At 38.6% G+C, this 17,481-nt stretch overlaps 1 protein-coding gene across 3 annotated transcripts in view; it reads right to left on the bottom strand.

The window, feature by feature from the left end:
- The window catches only part of LOC120515614 (matrilin-2-like), a 53,694-nt gene that overhangs the window by 9,851 nt on the left and 26,362 nt on the right, over positions 1–17,481 (bottom strand). For all 3 annotated transcript variants that reach the window (XM_039736735.1, XM_039736734.1, XM_039736736.1), the window contains 5 exons: positions 11,231–11,353; positions 10,346–10,468; positions 8,364–8,486; positions 4,828–4,950; positions 313–726 (listed from right to left, as the gene is read on the bottom strand). In XM_039736735.1, coding sequence (XP_039592669.1) covers positions 313–726; positions 4,828–4,950; positions 8,364–8,486; positions 10,346–10,468; positions 11,231–11,353 — 906 coding nt within the window. The remainder of the gene's footprint in view (positions 1–312; positions 727–4,827; positions 4,951–8,363; positions 8,487–10,345; positions 10,469–11,230; positions 11,354–17,481) is intronic.

The raw sequence follows: 17,481 nt of genomic DNA, 5'->3' as shown, positions 1-17,481 counted from the left end.
CACCCCCTGCTGCAGCCAAGTGGGCCAAATAACCGGTTGAGAAGTGTAGAAATGTCACCCAGCGTTACAGAAAGTGCTTGATGGGAGTTAGTCCTTTTAAAAAGGCTGTGCTACGAATAGTAGGTTAAGGGAACCAATAGTTTTGTCACATTGTGTTATGTTTTCATAGGTGGAGTACATCTCAATTCTTATAGAAACGTTCACTGTCTACCAGTATATGAGATCCAAAATAGATCCCGACGTTACTAATAATAAATCTGTCATTAGGCAACTTAAATAAGATTGCAGAATTTACCATCCAAACACAATTACCAGACTTCTTTGCTTTATCCGCCCACTCTGAAACGTCATCTTGAGATCGGCCGTCAGTAAACACAATGCTCACTCGGGCCACATGAGCGGAGGATGGCCTTGCTCCTTCTGCTTCTGTAAAACTCTTCTCAAACATGTACTTCAGGGCACTTCCTGTCATGGACCCCCTGCCCATGTACTCGATTTTGGAAACCGCTTGTGTGACCTCCGCCGCCGTCTTGTGCTGCCCCAGTGTGAACTCAGAACGTACTTTTGTGGAGTACTGTAAAAGGCCCACCCTGCTGGCTTTTGGGGAAACATCCAAAGAGCTCACAAGCCCACTGACAAACTGCTTGACCTTCTCAAAGTTATCTGGGCCCAGGCTTTTGGATCCATCAATCACGAACATCAGGTCAATAGCCCCATCTGCACATTCTGAGGAATAAAATCAAAAGATTAAAGTTAAAGCAAGGATGGGTTTTACAAAAAAATAATTATTTACTATTAATATTATGAGGAGCACAGAATCGGTGGAAAGGCACTAATTTCAATCCAAAGACTTTATGGCGTACACTTGGCTGGCCAATAGACAATTGAAAGTGTTGTGTAGCCTCCTGAGCATTGGATTTTTTCCTCAAAGAAACACATACAAAGCATTGCATTGTTTCACATGAAAATACATATTTAATTAAGTTGATCTTTCTACTGTAAAACATTCAAAAACACTGAAAGTACAAAGTCAGAAGTATGGAAAGTTCTGTACAATAGTGACACAAATAATGATGAATAATAATAGCAATAATAAAAATGATGCTAATACCATATATACTGTCAAAATGTGTCATTTGTGTGGTATATCTTGAAGCACAGTGAAATAAATAATTCAACTTCACTGTCGGCATCGGCAAAGTCAAGATCGGTGAAAACCCAATAGCCGCTGGACCCCATGACCCTGCCCCACTCCCAGTCCCAGTCCATGCAAGCATTGAACAGAAAAGGAGAAAAAAAACTGCTGACAAACCCCAGAATCAACTGGGAAAAATGCAGAAGCTCTCCCTCCACTCTGCACAGCACTCACAAGTACCATTGTACAGGCCGGCCATGATATCCAGCAGCTTCTGGGGGATCCCGCCAAGTCTCAGGATGTCCTACAGGGCATTTGATCACCTGAGTCGAATGTCTTATGAAAATCAACAAAGGCTGCAAAAAAGCTGCTAATATTCGAGTTTGCCAGGATGCAGTCAATGATAGACTTCTTAGGCATAAAACTAGACTGCCCTGGTTGCTGGTAGGTGAGCAAGCGATCTCAAATCTTGTTGAGGATGACTCTAGCAAGGACCTCACCTGGCACCGAGAGTAGTGTTATCCCCCAGTTGCTGAATTCAGGCGATCGCCCTTCCCTTTTCAGATAGGGACGAGAAGTCCCGTTTTCCAGTCAGTTGGGATGATGCCAGTCTCCCAGATGGAATCAAAGACTGCTTGCAATGCCAGGAGGACAGCCTTACCGCCCCAGCCTGGAGATGTTCACCCCGGATACCACAGATCCCTGCAGCCTTCCCTTCCCTCAGCTGGTTCACCACCTGTGCAATATCAGCGAGACTGGGTGGTTCACAGCTAATAAACAACCATGACAACACCTTCTAAATGGCTTCCTGCCCCTACTAACCTCGTCCCACCGCAGATAAACTTTACTCTGTAAGACAATTTAATGAAACGCGACAAATTGCCTGTCTGAAAAAAGACATCTTTAATGCTCTACAAGTCAAGTTGGGGAGCATGCACTGGTAAAGTGCATTGCTGCACCCACTACACGGCGAAACAACTCAGGATCCCAGTTCGCAACTCCCCAGACAGACATGCGGTCCAATCCTACCCTCGGGAAATGACCCTCCATCTGCTGCAGCCAGGTGTTACGTGGGCGACCCCTTGGCCTGGTCCAGCCACTTGGGTCCCCAACAATGAGGATCTTATGAGCCGGATCACCCTCAGGGAAACGCGCCACATGGCTGTAGTGCCACTTCTGACGCTCCGTCACAATGCAGGTAATGTGCGTCATTCGGGACTCCATGAGCAACCGTTCATTCAACACATCAAACCAACGGTACCCAAGGATTTTCCGGAGAGACACAATACCAAAGAAGTCCCGTCTTCATCTCAGGTCACTGGATGGCGTCCATGTGTCGCAACCATATAGCAAGACACGAAGCACCAGGACTCTAAAGACTTGGCCCATTCGTCCTTTTGCACAGATATTGGGAGTGCCACACACCCCTTTCCAGCGACCTCATGACCCTTCATGCTCTCCCAATCCGTCTACTGACTTCACAGGAAGAGTCATCAAATGCCAGGAAAACCATTGACTGGTTTTGCAGAACAACTTGCTGCAAGAGGCTTAAATCTGCAACAAACATGGGAGGAAGGCCAATCTTTAACAACACTGTGAAAGGACCTGATGTCACTGGATGGGCAGGAACAGTGAAGGCTGAGAGAGAGCCTGCATCTGCTTAAGAGAAACCCTGATAGTTAAAATCCCCAATTGGCCACTGGGGTGACAGACGTCTTTAGCACAGTGTTATGATATGTAGCATTACTAAATTTTTATGGGATTTTGAGGAAAGATTTACACAATCTGTACATCGATCTAAGGGTTTTAGAACTCAATGCTTACGATTTTCTTATTTGATTTGTAGTTTGTGTAAATTTATAGTAATGTTGCATTGCCATATTTGTTTGCTTTGGTACTGCTGCTTTTTTTTTGTTTCCCACTGTCACAGTAATCCTCCCACAATTTGGAGAGATGTGCACCTCCTGTGATATCCTCGGAGAGAAGGTTTATGGTTTGCTATAAACGTCTCTATATTATCCGAGTATTATAGACAGAACTTGTGCTCAGAGCCTTTTTGTTCCTTTTGACTTTCTGATCACTCGCTCTCAATTCTGACTACTGGTTTTTGATTATGTTTGCAGTTTGTTGGAAAGTTAGGACTGACATTGTGTTCCCAATTTTGTTTGCCTTTTGACTATGCACATCTCCTGGTGCTCTACTTTAAAAACGTTACTGTCTCCCACTGAGTTGGTATACACAGCGGTGGAAAATGCAAGTAAATAATCTGTTGGCCTGAGTTTGAGTTCCCAGGGGAAGCAGATTCCTGATATGAGACATTTCTTATTAATTCATTCTAACTAGCCGACGTCCGCCATAGCATACAGCGGTGTAAGAAACAGAAAACGGTGAGAAAGGAATTCAGAAATCAAGAAGAAAGAAATGCTTCATGAAATAGGTGTTTTGCTGAAGACGACAGATAATGAGTTGAAAGATCTAACCCTTGAAAAAGCCACGTACAACTGACCGTGGCTGAAGACTGGTTGTTGTAGATTAACGCAAATCTTTGCAACGTAATGCAAGGCGGGATGTTGGGGTCGTGTTTGAAGTAAATGACAATGGTAGCATGGAGAATCTTGGAAAGAGCTTGAATTTCAGCTTCACCACCATAAACTCCAGATGTTGCCATGTATTGATGGTACTCATGACTTGTTGCGATAACTCGACTTGTGTTGGAAAGAACAACAAAAAGAACGTCTCCAAATCTGTCCCAATGTGATGCAACAAAATCTACTGCCCTATGTCATAGTGACAGTGCATTGCCTTCGTCAACCGTTTGTGTCAAGAAATAACCCACTAATAGGAACAGGCAGTTGCCGGATCCTGGAATAGAGATGACGTTGTACAAAAACCAGTTTACAGAGAAGATACTGTCATTCATTTTATAACAAAGGCTTAGGAAACAACCGTCGCAGTATAACGAAAATAGCAAGGAGCGAAACCAATGCCAATGGTTGTGAGAGTACCTTCCTGTAGCAGGCTACGGAAAAGACTCCCAGGCAGACACATGGCCAAAGTGAAAGGTCACATGGTGAGGCTAGATATAGGGCGGTCACGTGACACCAATGGGGTCATGAGAGAGAAGCGGGGAATGCGGTAGTCTGAAGGAGGAATAGGAATCAAAAAAAGTGGTGTGGGGGTATATGGGTGGCTGCAGGCAGTGTGGAGAAGGGTTTGGAACAGGGGGAATAGGAATTGAGAAATTCTGTGTGGGCTGTGTGTGGGGGGAGCGGTTTTGAAGAGGAAGCAGGACGAACCACAAGAGAAATATATATAAGAGATTATTTATTAAATATGTAGCAGGTTTAGGTTTAACGCTATTACTGTCATGCATATGGAATGCAGTGATTTTAATAATTGAATGTGCTAATCACCATGCCGCACATACCTACTCTCAGGTGCCATGAGTAAAACTAGCTTATCTTGAAATGTCCTTCTCCCTTGTCTGAGATATAACATTAAAAATAACACTATCTACCTTTAGGAGGCATAATGATTTCAGCAGATATGGCAAAGAATTTGGCATAGGTTAATTTGAGAAAATATTGTAAAGCAGAAAAATACATAGCTTCATGTACTGGGCTTGGAAAAAAATGATTTTAAGATTAAACAATTTAACATTATTATGCTATTAATATATAATTCATACACACTTCGGCATTTCTTTCCATCTTCAGCCAAGGTGAAACCATCAAAACATTTGCATATGTAGGAATCTTCAGTATTGACACAAAGATGTTCACATCCATGCTGAGCAATGCTACAAATATCAGGTCCTAAGGATATTAAAAAACAAGAAGTTTTAAAGTAACATAATATAACATACAATAAGTATGTAATTAATCACATCTAACGTCAAAACATGCAATTATAAAATTAACGCATAAAATTTAGTAAATACACACTGAATCAGAAAATTAATTTAGACACAAAGGAATTTAAAGAAATAATAATTAGTAGTTTAAACTTAAACAATGACCTTAAACCTGAACTTTTAACAAAATACTACTTGAGTAAGCACAACCTGAATTTGAATGCCTTCTTACATTAAATCTTGTGTTAAAACTCAGCAAATACTATCCTAAATTGTTCATCACCATCAACAATTGAAAATTATACTCTGCACAAGTGCTGCATTTGCAAACGGCAGTCTCCAAGCTGCTTTTTTGCCACTCACTCCCTGTCCCTTACCTTTGGACAGTTTAGCACATTTAAGAGATTTAATGCTTTTGTGATTAGGTAGAATTGTGGTGGTTTTTGGGATTTTTTTCTCCTCCTTTAGTAAATCTTAATTTCTCAAAATATTTTGGTTGCAACAAAAGGCGAAGAGAGAGCTGGCAAAGGCTAAAGAAAAGGCGTATGATGAGTTGTATAGGAGGCTGGACACTAAGGACTGAGAAGAGGACGTGTACCGATTGGCTAGACAGAGGGACCAAGCTGGGAAAGATGTGCAGCAGGATTGGGTGATAAAGGATAAAGATGGAAATGTACTCACAAGTGAGGAGAGTGTGTTGAGTGGATGGAAAGAGTACTTTGAGAGGATGATGAATGAAGAGAATGTGAGATAGAGAAGGTTGGATGAATAGTGAATCAGGAAGTGCAATGGATTAGCAAGGAGGAAGTAAGGACAGCTATGAAGAAGATGAAAAATGGAAAGAATGTTGGTCCAGATGATATACCTGTGGAAGCAAGGAGGTGTTTAGCAGAGATGGCAGTGGGTTTTTTAACCAGATTGTTTAATGGAATCTTGGAAAGTGAGAGGATGCCTGAGGAGTGGAGAAGAATTGTACTGGTACCGATTTTTAAGAATAAGGGGGATGTGCAGAGCTGTAGTAACTGCAGGGGGGTAAAATTGATGAGCCAAAGCATGAAGTTATGGGAAAGAGTACAGGAAGCTCAGTTAAGAAGTGAGGTGATGATTAGTGAGCAGCAGTATAGTTTCATGCCAAGAAAGAGCATCACAGATGCAATATTTGCTCTGAGGGTGTTGATGGAGAAGTAAAGAGAAGGTCAGAAGGAGTTACTTTGCATCGTTGTGGACCTGGAGAAAGCATATGACAGGGTGCCTCGAGAGGAGTTGTGGTATTGTATGAGGAAGTCGGGAGTGGCAGAGAAGTATGTAAGAGTTGTACAGGATATGTACGAGGGAAGTGTGACAGTAGGAGTGATGGATGCGTTCAACATGGAGGTGGGATTACATCAGGGATCAGCTTTGAGCCCTTTCTTATTTGCAATGGTGATGGACAGGTTGACAGACGAGATTAGACAGGAGTCACCATGGACTGTGATGTTTGCAGATGACATTATGATCTGTAGTGATAGTAGGGAGCAGGTCGAGGAGACTCTGGAGAGTTGGAGGTTTGCTCTAGAGAGGAGAGGAATGAAAGGAAGGACAAGACAGAATACATGTGTGTGAATGAGAGGGAGGTCAGTGGAATGGTGAGGATGCAGGGAGTAGAGTTGGTGAAGGTGGATGAGTTTAAATACTTGGGATCAACAGTACAGAGTAATGGGGATTGTGGAAGAGAGGTGAAGAAGAGTGCAGGCAGGGTGGAAAGGGTGGAGAAGAGTATCAGGAGTGATTTGTGACAGACGGGTATCAGCAAGAGTGAAAGGGATGGTTTACAGGACAGTAGTGAGACCAGCTATGTTATATGGGTCAGAGACGGTGGCACTGACCAGAAAGCAGGAGACAGAGCTGGAGGTGGCAGAGTTAAAGATGTTAAGATTTGCACTGGGTGTGATGAGGATGGACAGGATTAGAAATGAGGACATTAGAGGGTTAGCCGAAATTGGACGGTTGGGAGACAAAATCAGAGAGACGTGATTGCGTTGCTTTGGACATGTGCAGAGGAGAGATGCTGAGTATATTGGGAGAAAGATGTTAAGTGCCTGGCAAGAGGAGAAGAGGAAGGCCTAAGGTTTATGGACGTGGTGAGAGAGGACATGCAGGTGATGGGTGTAACAACAACAACATTTATTTATATAGCACATTTTCATACAAAAAAAATGTAGCTCAAAGTGCTTTACATAATGAAGAATAGAAAAATAAGAGACACAGTAAGAAAATAAAATAAGTCAACATTAATTAACATAGAATAAGAGTAAGGTCCAATGGCCAGGGGGGACAGAAAAAACAAAAAAAAAAACTCCAGACAGCCGGAGAAAAAAAATAAAATCTGCAAGGATTCCAGGCCATGAGACCGCCCAGTCCCCTCTGGGCAATCTACCTAACATAAATGAAACAGTCCTCTTTGTATTTATGGTTTTCACTGAAGGATTTGATGATGATGATGATGATCACGTGGACTTCTGGCTTTTAGTCCATCAATTCTGGGGCATCATGGTGCTTTGAGTAGGTTGGTGGTGGCGCAGGCCGCCACCACAGAGAAACCGGAAAAAAAAACAGAAGAGAGAGTAGGATGCAAGATGCAGAAGACAGGACGATATGGAAGAAGATGATCTGCTGTGGCAACCCCTAACTGGAGCAGCCGAAAAAAGAAAAGGAAGAAAGAAAAGGAAGAAGATATTGGTTGCAACAAACACATATTATTCATCTTGTTATGGTGTTGTATTTGTGATTATAGGGTTAGGCATGGTAGATCAACGGTTAGTGATGCTGTCTCAAAGGTTAAGGAACTAATCAACTGCTGATGCTAATGGCATGGTTTGTTTATTTCTTAGGGCCAGTAGCCAAACAGCAATGAGATGCAAAGTGTGCGAACAGATAAGCAGGCTAACTTAGATCCATCTCATCTGCCTCTGCATCTTTTATGCAATATCTGTCTCAATAAAATATTTGAAAATAAAAAAGTGAATGTTCATCTGTTGTGGTCCATCAAGTATTTGGAAAGCAATCTCAGAAAATCAGTTTTGGCAATGACTGGTGTGGCAGAATGAAACACTAAAAAGCCATAGAATTAAATAATGGATTTCATTAATAGCTAAATGGGTGATTGGCCCTCTAAGGCTGTCTGAGACCACCGAGTTAGCTTGTCATCTTTCACCTTGCTTTGCTTCTCTTTATTGTTTTTAAGTAAAATGAAAAATAAAAAAAAAGTCAGTCATAACTAGGCAAAAGAAGTGTGTTAAATAATCAGCAGTAAGTGGTTACTAAGTAAGCCTTTAGTCACAGCGGCCCTCCAGAGTCTGAGTTTGATAGCTCAGCAATAATTAAACAGTGACTTACTTCTGCATGTCTTCCCGTCTGCATTTAAAGTGTAGCCATCAAAACACTGACAGATGTAGGACTTCTCCGTGTTCAGGCAAAGGTGCTCACAGTCATGTCTAAACAACGCACAATAGTCGACCTCTGCGGCCACATGACAGATCCCAGAAAATACAATAGTTAGGATCTAAAGTTTGTAAGACATATTAAAGCTGTAGTAATGCAAGGGTAAAGCAAGAATGTAAAACTTGTTATCGAGGCTAGATATATTTAAGTTAATTTATTAATTCATTTAATATACCAGCAGTTCAAATATTTTTAAACACATTTATTAAAATGGATTTAATAGAATACCAATAGATGATATTTGTTAATGCTAAATATACTGTTATCTCTAAGGAAGCATAATACATTAACAAATTAATTAAAGTTTTGCTATTTAAATTAATACAATAATTAAAAAAATGCCACCTTTCAGCCTTCTTTGAGCAAATTCAGGTTGCAGGAAGAAGCCAACACTGAATAGGATGCCATTCAGACTCATCTCAGGTAAAACCATGGAAAATGTCTAAATACTGTTGGGCTGGATAGAAGCACTGGAAATTTTTACTGCACTGGGTTACTGGCTTTAATCTCGGCAAACTGCAGCTATGGAGGACAGCTCTACAAAGGAGCTGCCAGAGTGAGAAGCCAAGTGAGTGGCGGATAAACACTGCAATAAGCTATAAGATCTGCTAGTAAAATTTACTATCTCTTCTGGGATTATTTAAAAGAAAATATTTTGGAAAAGGAAACAAAGGAAAATAAAAAACACAAGGAACGTTTCTTATAAGAACCAGCCATTCAGTCCAAAATCGATTATAGATTCCAATTTACCTAAAAGGTCCAGAATAAGTCAATCTTAGATTGCAAAATCTCAACCTGTTCCACTTCATGTATCTAAAAAATTTCTGTTCTGCATTACCTTAACAAACATCTCTCCGTGTGACTGTGCTGTTAATGAAGAGCTCATACTAAAATATCTGTTGACATCTGTTGTTAATTATTTATCTATCCATTTTCTAAACCCGTTTTCCATTACAGGGTTACTCAAAGGTAAACCATATCCTTGTATCAACTAAAAGTAACCATCAGTGGTCCATTGCAGGCCGCATTCACTTACACCAGGCCAATTTAAACTTGCTAGTCAACTTAATTGTACATCTTGAGGACATCGTGGGAGGAAATCAGAATACTCACAGAAGACCCCCACTGACATGGGGAGAAAATGCAGTTCCCTAGTAAGAATTCTACTGGAGCTGGGAGGAAGCAGCCATATCCTTGTCAGCACCCTTGAGCTTACCTTCTTCCTTCATAGTTTTAATCATTCTATCACGAAAAGACTCAGCTGTTTAAATGTTTCCCCATAGCTTATATCATTCAGTTTCAGAATAACCACAAACACATAAAAAACTAAATATAAAAACCCTCACCTAAGGTCACAAGCTGTGGGTAGTGACCGAAAGAACTAGATCATGGATACAAGTGCCAGAAATTAGCTTCCTTCACGGGGTGTATGGGCTCAGCCCTTGAGACAGGGCGAGGAGCGCAGACATTCAGGAGGAGCTCAAGGCAGAGCCGCTCTGTATCGAAAGGAATCAGTTCAGGTGGTTCAGACATCTGATTAACATGCCTCCTGCATGCTTCTCTGTGGAGGTGTTTCAGGCATATCCAACTGGGAGGACACCTCGGGGCAGACCTGGGACATGCTGGAGAGATTATCTCTGCATTGTCCCAGAGGAGTTGGTGAAGGAAAGGAAAGTTTGGGCATCTGACCCAAACAAGTGTCAGAAAATGGATAGAGGGATATAAGAACATAACAAAATGGTATATTATTGCTCCTTCAGGGATAAGATATTCTGTCATGAAAATGTACTCTTTAATCACTACAGATGTGTAAATGATTAAATATGTAAAACTGATGAAGTTATGGGTGGTCAGCAAATTAAAAAGAAAAAGCTTACTTGTACATGTTTTTAAATCTTCATTTAGGATGTAACCCTCATTGCACTGACATATATAAGACTCGTCCGTGTTAAGACAAATGTGTTCACATCCATTGTCAGTCCCTGCACAGTGATCTACTCCTGCAGTAGGGTGGTAAGTTAAAGAAAAAATAAATTAGTTAATCAGTTCAATAAATTGAATATCCACAGACGCTGTAGATACATAAACAAATATGTAAGAAAGTAGCAAGAAGCAGGTCTTTAAACTAATATATTCTACACCATAAAAAACAGCAGAGCATCTACTTAAAAGTGATGCTATGTGACAATCTAAGTAAGATATTTTTCTGAAAAACACATTTTTAACTTTTAGTCTGTCGCAGTTTTGCAATGAGACGCACCACTGCCTCAAAGTTCAAATCTCATCTTAGCCCTGTGCGTGGAGCTGGTATGTTCTGAGTTTTTAGTATGTCCTGGTACCAGGCATTCCTGGTGTCTGTGAGAGTGCCCAACAACAGAACTATAAAACAAACACATATACCACACACACACACATATATATATATATACACATATACATACGGTACATTATATGTATATTTTATATATACATGATATATAGTTGGACACACCTGCTGCAAGAGAATATACACATGTACACACACATTTATGGATTTTATACATTCTACAGTATATATATATGTGTGTGCCTGTGTTTGTGAGTGTGTATAAAACATACAGTGGATTGGAGGAATATACGATCCTTCTTGATTTCCTCTATTGCTACAGATTATTGAAAGTTATTGTTTAGAGGGCCTCATCTAAACTTTTATATTAGACATGGCACTTGAATACTTTGAAGACCTTTTGAAAAGTGGGTCAATTTTCTTAGGGTCAACTCACTTGTGCATGTTTTGCCATCTAGGTTGAGGGTGTAGCCAGCGTGACATCTGCAGATGAACGAGTCCATAGTGTTAACACACTCCTGCTCACAGCCATGGGTTCCAAAAGCACAGTGGTTGATCCCTGCAGTGAAGAATTGTCATATTAATAGCAAATTCCATAGTTAGTGCGTATATATATATTTGTATTTCATATTTACCTTTCACTGATACATACCCTGAACCATACTTACTAAAATGTTAACATTTTCTGCATTTATTCTACTTTAAATATCTATGCATGTGCCTTAGAATAGTTATTTTTTCATTTTTCTCCATATACATACAGTATATATACACACACACACACACACACACACACACACACACACATACATATATATATATATATACATATACATATATATATACATATACATATACATATATATATATAAATATACATATACACATATATATACATATATATATACATATATATACACATATATATATATATATATATATATATATATATATATATATATATATATATATATATATATATATACATATATATATATATATATACATATATACATATATATATATACATATATAAATATATATATATATACATATATACATATATATATATACATATATATATATATATATACATATATATATATATATACATATATATATATATATATATACATATATATATATATACATATATATATATATATATATACATATATATATATATATATACATATATATATATATATATATATATATATATATATATATATACACATATATATATATATATATATATATATATATATATATATATATATATATATATATATATATATATATATATATATATATATATATATATATACATACATATATATATATATATATATATATATATATATATATATATATATATATATATATATATATATATATATATATATAGATAGATAGATAGATAGATAGATAGATATATGAATCCTATTTCATTTTACATGGGATTGTTGACACAAATTTACACAAAAGAAATAGCAGTGTTAAAGAAAGACCAGAGAAGAGCAACTAAGCTGATTCCAGAAATGAGGAGTGACTGAAGGAGTTGAACCTTTTAGGTTTGAGCAAACTGGGATTAAGAGGTGACATGAGCAAAGCATTTAAAACGAATTAGAATTACTCAAATTCTTCAACAAGAACACAATGACATGGTTGTAAACCTGTTAAGGGATATATTCACAAAAATGTCATAATGCTTTTCTTTGAACCATACACACATGAAATAATTGACCAAATAGTATGGTGGAAAGCAGGACTTCAGGGGCTGTCAAATCTCAACTTGATATTATTTCAGACAATGTTGCCAAATAGGATGAACAAGATTGTTGAACTAAATGGCCTGTTCTCGTGAAAATTGTTCTAATTTACTAATGGTAGTACACATAGGAAAACAGAAATTGACAGAATTCTAATGACTTACTCATGGAACTGGAGTAACGATTTACTTCCAGTAAAACTTGTTTGGGAAATAGTCAGATATGTGAAACAATAAAGAACAATGCAAGATAGAAAGAGGGAGGGATGACTCTGTTTTTTTTTTTTTTAAACAGAGACCTGTCTCTTCCCTTTATTCGCTGGTCAATAGTCCGGTCTTTGTTTCAAAAAGTGACTCCTATCAGACTTTCCTATTAATGATGTGTGCTGATTATTCAGGAAGTATCTATTTAACAATAGTTTAACAAAAAAGCAGGCATTTTGCATGTTTTGTGCAAACAACTGGCTAACTGACATGTGGATTATAAGACATCAGTAAAATGAAATTTTATTTTTCTCTATGGACATTTTTCACATCAGTTGCTGTTATACAGCACTGGTCATTATTGGCATCTATTATATCATACACATTTTTCTCTCCATTCTGCATGAAAACGAGATTACATTTTTTTATTGGCCACCACTACAAAGTATATAAAAAATATAATTGTTGGATTTAAAGATTTTGTTTTTATTTATATTATCTACTTTTCTGCAAATAAATCCTCGATTTATAAAGATCTTCTGTTTTATTTCAAACTGAGGGTTTATGATTGTCCCTCCTCTTTTGGGGCTTTTGTTTTATTTTTGTGATATTTGTAGTTTTTCTAGTGTCCCATTTTTGGTCCTACTCAGACTGAAGCCAGCAGGTGGTATTTGTGGCCTTGCTGGGTTAGGGTTAGGGCTCTGCTGGACAGACCAGTGAAGATCATAGCCCGCTTGATTAGCAACATTTGGAGAACTTGCACCATTTTTCTTTTGTCGAAGACATCATATTATAATAGTTACTCACATTTTGTGTAGTATCATGAAAGTATGATACTCTACTTTTATGTAAATGTTTTTTAACCATTCTTGTTATCTAAAAACATTTACAGGGCATCCGGAAAGTATTCACAGCGCATCACTTTTTCCACATTTTGTTATGTTACAGCCTTATTCCAAAATGGATTAAATTCATTTTTTTTCCTCAGAATTCTACACACAACACCCCATAATGACAACCTGAAAAAAGTTTACTTGAGGTTTTTGAAAATTTATTAAAAATAAAAAACTGAGAACTCACATGTCCATAAGTATTCACAGCCTTTGCTCAATACTTTGTTGATGCACCTTTGGCAGCAATTACAGCCTCAAGTGTTTTTGAATATGATGTCACAAACTTGGCACACCTATCCCTGGCCAGTTTCGCCCATTCCTCTTTGCAGCACCTCTCAAGCTCCATCAGGTTGGATGGGAAGTGTCGGTGCACAGCCATTTTAAGATCTCTCCAGAGATGTTCAATCGGATTCAAGTCTGGGCTCTGGCTGGGCCACTCAAGGACATTCACAGAGTTGTCCTGAAGCCACTCTTGATACTTTGGCTGTGTGCTTAGGGTCGTTGTCCTGCTGAAAGATGAACCGTCGCCCCAGTCTGAGGTCAAGAGTGCTCTGGAGCAGGTTTTCATCCAGGATGTCTCTGTACATTGCTGCAGTCATCTTTCCCTTTATCCTGACTAGTCTCCCAGTTCCTGCCGCTGAAAAACATCCCTGTACACTTCACTGTAGGGATGGTATTGGCCTGGTGATGAGCGGTGCCTGGTTTCCTCCAAACGTGACGCCTGGCATTCACACCAAAGACTTAAATCTTTGTCTCATCAGACCAGAGAATTTTGTTTCTCATGGTCTGAGAGTCCTTCAGGTGCCTTTTGACAAACTCCAGGCGGGCTGCCATGTGCCTTTTACTAAGGAGTGGCTTCCATCTGGCCACTCTACCATACAGGCCTGATTGGTGGATTGCTGCAGAGATGGTTGTCCTTCTGGAAGGTTCTCCTCTCTCTACAAAGGACCTCTGGAGCTCTGACAGAGTGACCATCAGGTTCTTGGTCACCTACCTGACTAAGGCCCTTCTCCCCAAATCGCTCAGTTTAGATGGCTGGCCAACTCTAGGAAGAATCCTGGTGGTTTCGAACTTCTTCCACTTACGGATGATGGAGGCCACTGCGCTCATTGGGACCTTCATAGCAGCAGAAATTTTTCTGTAACCTTCCTCAGATTTGTGCCTTGAGACAATCCTGTCTCGGAGGTCTACAGACAATTCCTTTGACTTCATGCTTGGTTTGTGCTCTGACATGAACTGTCAACTGTGGGACCTTCTATAGACAGGTGTGTGCCTTTCCAAATCATGTCCAATCAACTGAATTTACCACAGGTGGACTCCAATGAAGCTGCAGAAACATCTCAAGGATCATCAGGGGAAACAGGATGCACCTGAGCTCAATTTGGAGCTTCATGGCAAGGGCTGTGAATACTTATGTACATGTGCTTACTCAATTTTTTTATTTTTAATAAATTTGCAAAAATCTCAAGTAAACATTTTTCACGTTGTCATTATGGGGTGTTGTGTGTAGAATTCTGAGGAAAAAAATGAATTTAATCCATTTTGGAATAAGGCTGTAACATAACAAAATGTGGAAAAAGTGATGCGCTGTGAATACTTTCTGGATGCACTGTAAGTGTGACATTCAGTACAACTGTGCTGAAGGATGATTTCAAAACGTGGCTAGAAGCTACAGTAAATGGTTTACAAAGCAAGACTATCAAAGACAAGAGATATCTAAAACATTAATGTTCAGTTAAAGCTGTAGACAGTCATGTCTGCAAGTGCATGACCAAGTCTGCTATGCAGTAGCACTATATACAGACAGGGAACACAACATTTATTTCTATAGCACATTTTCATACATAGGATGAAGCTCAAAATGTTTTACAAGATGTCAAAAAATAGTTGCAAGCAAAGAAAAAAAAAACCAAATTAAAAATACATTAAAAAAATAAATAACATGCAAAAAATACACAATGCACTTGCATATGATAGATATATAATTAATAGAGTTCTTATATATAGAATTAGTTTTAAAGTAAAATCAGCAGATACTTTAATGTGGTTAAACATCATCAAAATGAATAGATGGCATAAACCAGCACACTTTACTCCGTCCCTTGACTGCTGTGAGGTTTGATTAAAGTGAACAGCCCTGGCATTTGTTTTGACAAGTAAATTATTGCTCTAGTCACACTGTAATAAAATTACAGAATGCTGCTGATATATGGAAACATCTTTAGATATAGGCTGCAGACATATGGCAACATCGGTAAAATTTCACCTTTTTACATTAAGAGGGTATTTGGAAAAATTCCAGCGTGCCACCCCTGGACTGCCTGCTATTGATCTGCCATCATTTTTATTCACCCTGCTGAAGTGTTGTGGAGCCAGCACTGACTCAGCAAGATCTACACAGTGTTAATTAAAGTCGATGGAAATATGGTCTAACTAGCCAGATGATTGTTTTACTTGTACTTTCTAATTAAAAAAAAAACAGTAAGAAACATTACATTTTGAATTCAAATTAACTAACAGTTCAACAACAACAACAACAACATTTATTTATATAGCACATTTTCATACAAACAGTAGCTCAAAGTGCTTTATATAATAAAGAATAGAAAAATAAAAGACACAATAAGAAAACAAAATAAATCAACATTAATTAACATCGAATAAGAGTAAGGTTCAATGGCCAGGGGGGACAGAAAAAACAAAAAAACTCCAAAGGCTGGAGAAAAAATAAAATATTCAAAGTTCAAGTCATGGGTGATAGGAAAATCACTTGCACTTATGGGTAGTTGTTGTTCTTCATATCTTTGGAGGAAACATTGAGCAGCTGCTTATTTACGTACATTCTCAGACCTGCTTAATCCAAACCCAGGATCTATGGGCTTGAAGACTAAACTGGACCAGCAGAGACCAGACCTGGACAGGGCACCAGTCCATTATAGGCCCTACCTTCACATGCGACTATACTCACAGGGACCAATTGGACAATGTGGAATAGAAGATTATACAACATTTGCATTAGATTGCTCATCAGTTCAATTAAAGGACATTTACAGTAAATTTTAAGCACCAGGCAGGAATGAATGGAAAACAGACCCAAAGGACCCCCCTCATCTCATCATTCAGCCATTTTTGAAAATGGAAATTAATGGTTTGTGCAGTTCGAAAGAAAGAAGCTAGTGTGTTGCCTTGAGTGATATTATAAATTACACATTTCCCATTGCTGAGTTTTCAAGAAAATATTGTAAAAGATTTCAGAGTGCTTTATAGATTAGACTGAAAGACAGCGTCTGCTAGTGCTTCACAGTCTGAATGGAAAGGCTGACAGCGGTTAGTTGTTTGAGTGGCATCAGTCCACATTCTTTCAATCAGGGGGGTTCAAGAAAGAAAGTGGAGACATTCTTAGGAAACAAATACATTGGAGCCCCTTTGCTGGGTTACTGTATTTAGTTGTTCATTTTATGATGATCCAGTAGAAGTGCTTCCCGAGAGTGGACTTCGGTTCCCAGAAATCAGCAGGATTGTGCCGGGGCCAACTACAAGAAGATGACATTTAACTTTAGAAGTAAGCAAAATGGTACAAGTGAAGTCTTTGAGAAATAGAATATCAGTTATATGCTGTATGTCACGAAAAGTGTCTTTTCTTTTCATGTTGTTCTTATCCTTTTCTTTTGTTTTCACATACTGTGTATCTGTGTACAATGCAATTCATATATTTAAGATATGCATATCTTAACATTCTCCATATCTAATTTATTGTGCATTCTGTAGTGCTCAAGTAAGATTTAACTGTCAGGCAACAGGACTCCTTCCCGGACATAT

This window comes from Polypterus senegalus, chromosome 15 (genome assembly GCF_016835505.1).
Source record: "Polypterus senegalus isolate Bchr_013 chromosome 15, ASM1683550v1, whole genome shotgun sequence".
NCBI lineage: Eukaryota > Metazoa > Chordata > Cladistia > Polypteriformes > Polypteridae > Polypterus > Polypterus senegalus.
This window is presented reverse-complemented; position numbering and strand designations above follow the sequence as displayed.